We start from the raw sequence: 2,067 nt of genomic DNA on the forward strand, positions 1-2,067 counted from the left end.
TATATATATATATATATATATATATATATACAGTATATACTGTATATGCATAATTTATATTTGTCTACAAAGGTTTTTAAAGGTTTTTAAAATCATGAGAAACAAAATTAATTGAAGTGTCTTCAAACTAATGACAAAGTTTAAAATAATAGGTGGATCCTGTTGCAAAAAAACAAACAAAAAAAAATCCTTCGGAAGGCCTGCTTGGGCTGATGGTGATGATGATGTTGGTGTCTTTTTAATATGTAGCCCCGTCTTAGAATAGCCTTTTTACTTTGCTTATTATGTGAGTGCCTGGACGTGGACTTTTTTGTTTTGCAAAAGGATCCACCTATTATTTTTGACATTTTGTTCCCTTTCTGAAGCGCCCATAGTTTTGCCTGCGAGTACCTGATGCGCCCCTGGTCAAGATTTTTTCTTTGTTAATGACAAAGTTTTCCATATATTTCAGGAAGAATCACTTGGTTTACCAGTAACTTTATTTTGGTTGAAAGAAGGAACATTGCATTTAAACTTTAATTAAATGGTCCCTTGGTTATTGCAGTTATTAGATGGTGAAGAGGGCCAGTGAACCACAGTACCTCATCGGATCCATCTGAACAGTCATGATCTCCATCACACTTCCACCTCCCAGCAATACAACGGCCATTAGTGCAGGCAAACTCACTTTCAGAGCACTGACGGGGCACTGGTAGGTAGAGAGAAATAAATGTTAATATTGAAGAAAAACCAGAGAGCACAATAACTACAACAACAACAAGGAAAACAGGAGGAAAGAAAGGGACACATTTCAAGGCAAGGTCAAGAGGTAAGCTTAGAGAGTGAGAAAATATACAAACACATTCAGGGTTCCCACATAATGATGATCAATTTCCATGAAATTACGAATTTTCCATTCATTTGTGATTATTAAAAAAAAAAAAAAAATTATATATAATTTTATAGAGATTGCACTCTAAAAAGAGCAATTTCCAGCTTGTAAATTATATATATATATATACACATATACACTGGGTATAGAAAAGAAGGTCCCACTTCATATTAAGTGGCCATAACTACTATGTACTTAATCTCTTATTTTAAAGCACTTATTGTGTACATACATGTTTTTACATTGTACTTATATTTAAAAAAATACCTGCATGTAATTACATTTGTAATTAATTTCTGTAATTATATTTATAATCAGGGTGTGATTTGTGGGGGGGAGTGACATACTGTCAGCGCGCGTGACAGTATGAGATTAATACACAATGTTTTTGCTCAAAACTCACTCTACTGTGACCTCATACAGATAATGTATATAATAAACTGACCCATAAATGTATTATGAGACAGAACGCAGAAGTTTACAGTCACTGTAATGTGGGAATTATGATCACGCAATATTGACTGATTGATCGGCGGAGAATCGTCTTTCTGCAAGTCATTAAGAAATTATGGTTCTATTCTATTTAAAGAAATATGAGGTAAACGTGTGAACACACAATGTGTGCACTTTTGGATTAAAAGTTTGTATGATGTGTAGCGATCGCACTGATCAAAATTAAATGGAAGCTAACGCAATTAAATATGCACTGGTTTGTGTCTCGTTATTCTATTCAAAATATCATTAACTCCCGATTGATTTTGCATTCCTGGCAGAAATAAGAACTATTAGTGTAATTGTAATCAAGTATTATCATAAATAGTGGTCAAATATCGAAGCTATCTCATCTCAAGGTCAAATCAGAATATTTATTGTAAAAATGTTTCTGTAACAGCTGCCAAAATAATCTATATATTTATAGCTCCACTGTGATTTGTGATATACCGTATTGTCCCGAATATAAGACGATGTTTTTTTCTTGGAAATACATCTGAAAAAACGCGGTCGTCTTATATTCAGGGTCTAGACTTTGACATGTCAATAATACACCCACAACACTAGGTGGCGCCAGATACGCATAAAATGAGTGTGCCATGAAATACGTAATGTAATGCGTGTTGTAAAGATCGCCAGTAAAAACAAAAGAAGCAGAAAACCTTAAAGCTGCATGAGTCGTGACTGTCACGTTAACCTGATGG

The 2,067-nt window shown here is 34.0% G+C and overlaps 1 protein-coding gene across 1 annotated transcript in view; it reads right to left on the reverse strand.

The window, feature by feature from the left end:
• Positions 1-2,067, reverse strand: part of lrp1ab (low density lipoprotein receptor-related protein 1Ab) — a 126,047-nt gene that overhangs the window by 13,161 nt on the left and 110,819 nt on the right. Inside the window, exon 70 of the mRNA XM_016522513.1 lies at positions 582-688. Within this exon, the coding sequence (XP_016377999.1) occupies positions 582-688 (107 nt within the window). The remainder of the gene's footprint in view (positions 1-581; positions 689-2,067) is intronic.

The sequence above is a fragment of the Sinocyclocheilus rhinocerous genome, unplaced genomic scaffold (assembly GCF_001515625.1).
Source record: "Sinocyclocheilus rhinocerous isolate Xijiao unplaced genomic scaffold, SAMN03320098_v1.1 scaffold148, whole genome shotgun sequence".
Lineage (NCBI taxonomy): Eukaryota > Metazoa > Chordata > Actinopteri > Cypriniformes > Cyprinidae > Sinocyclocheilus > Sinocyclocheilus rhinocerous.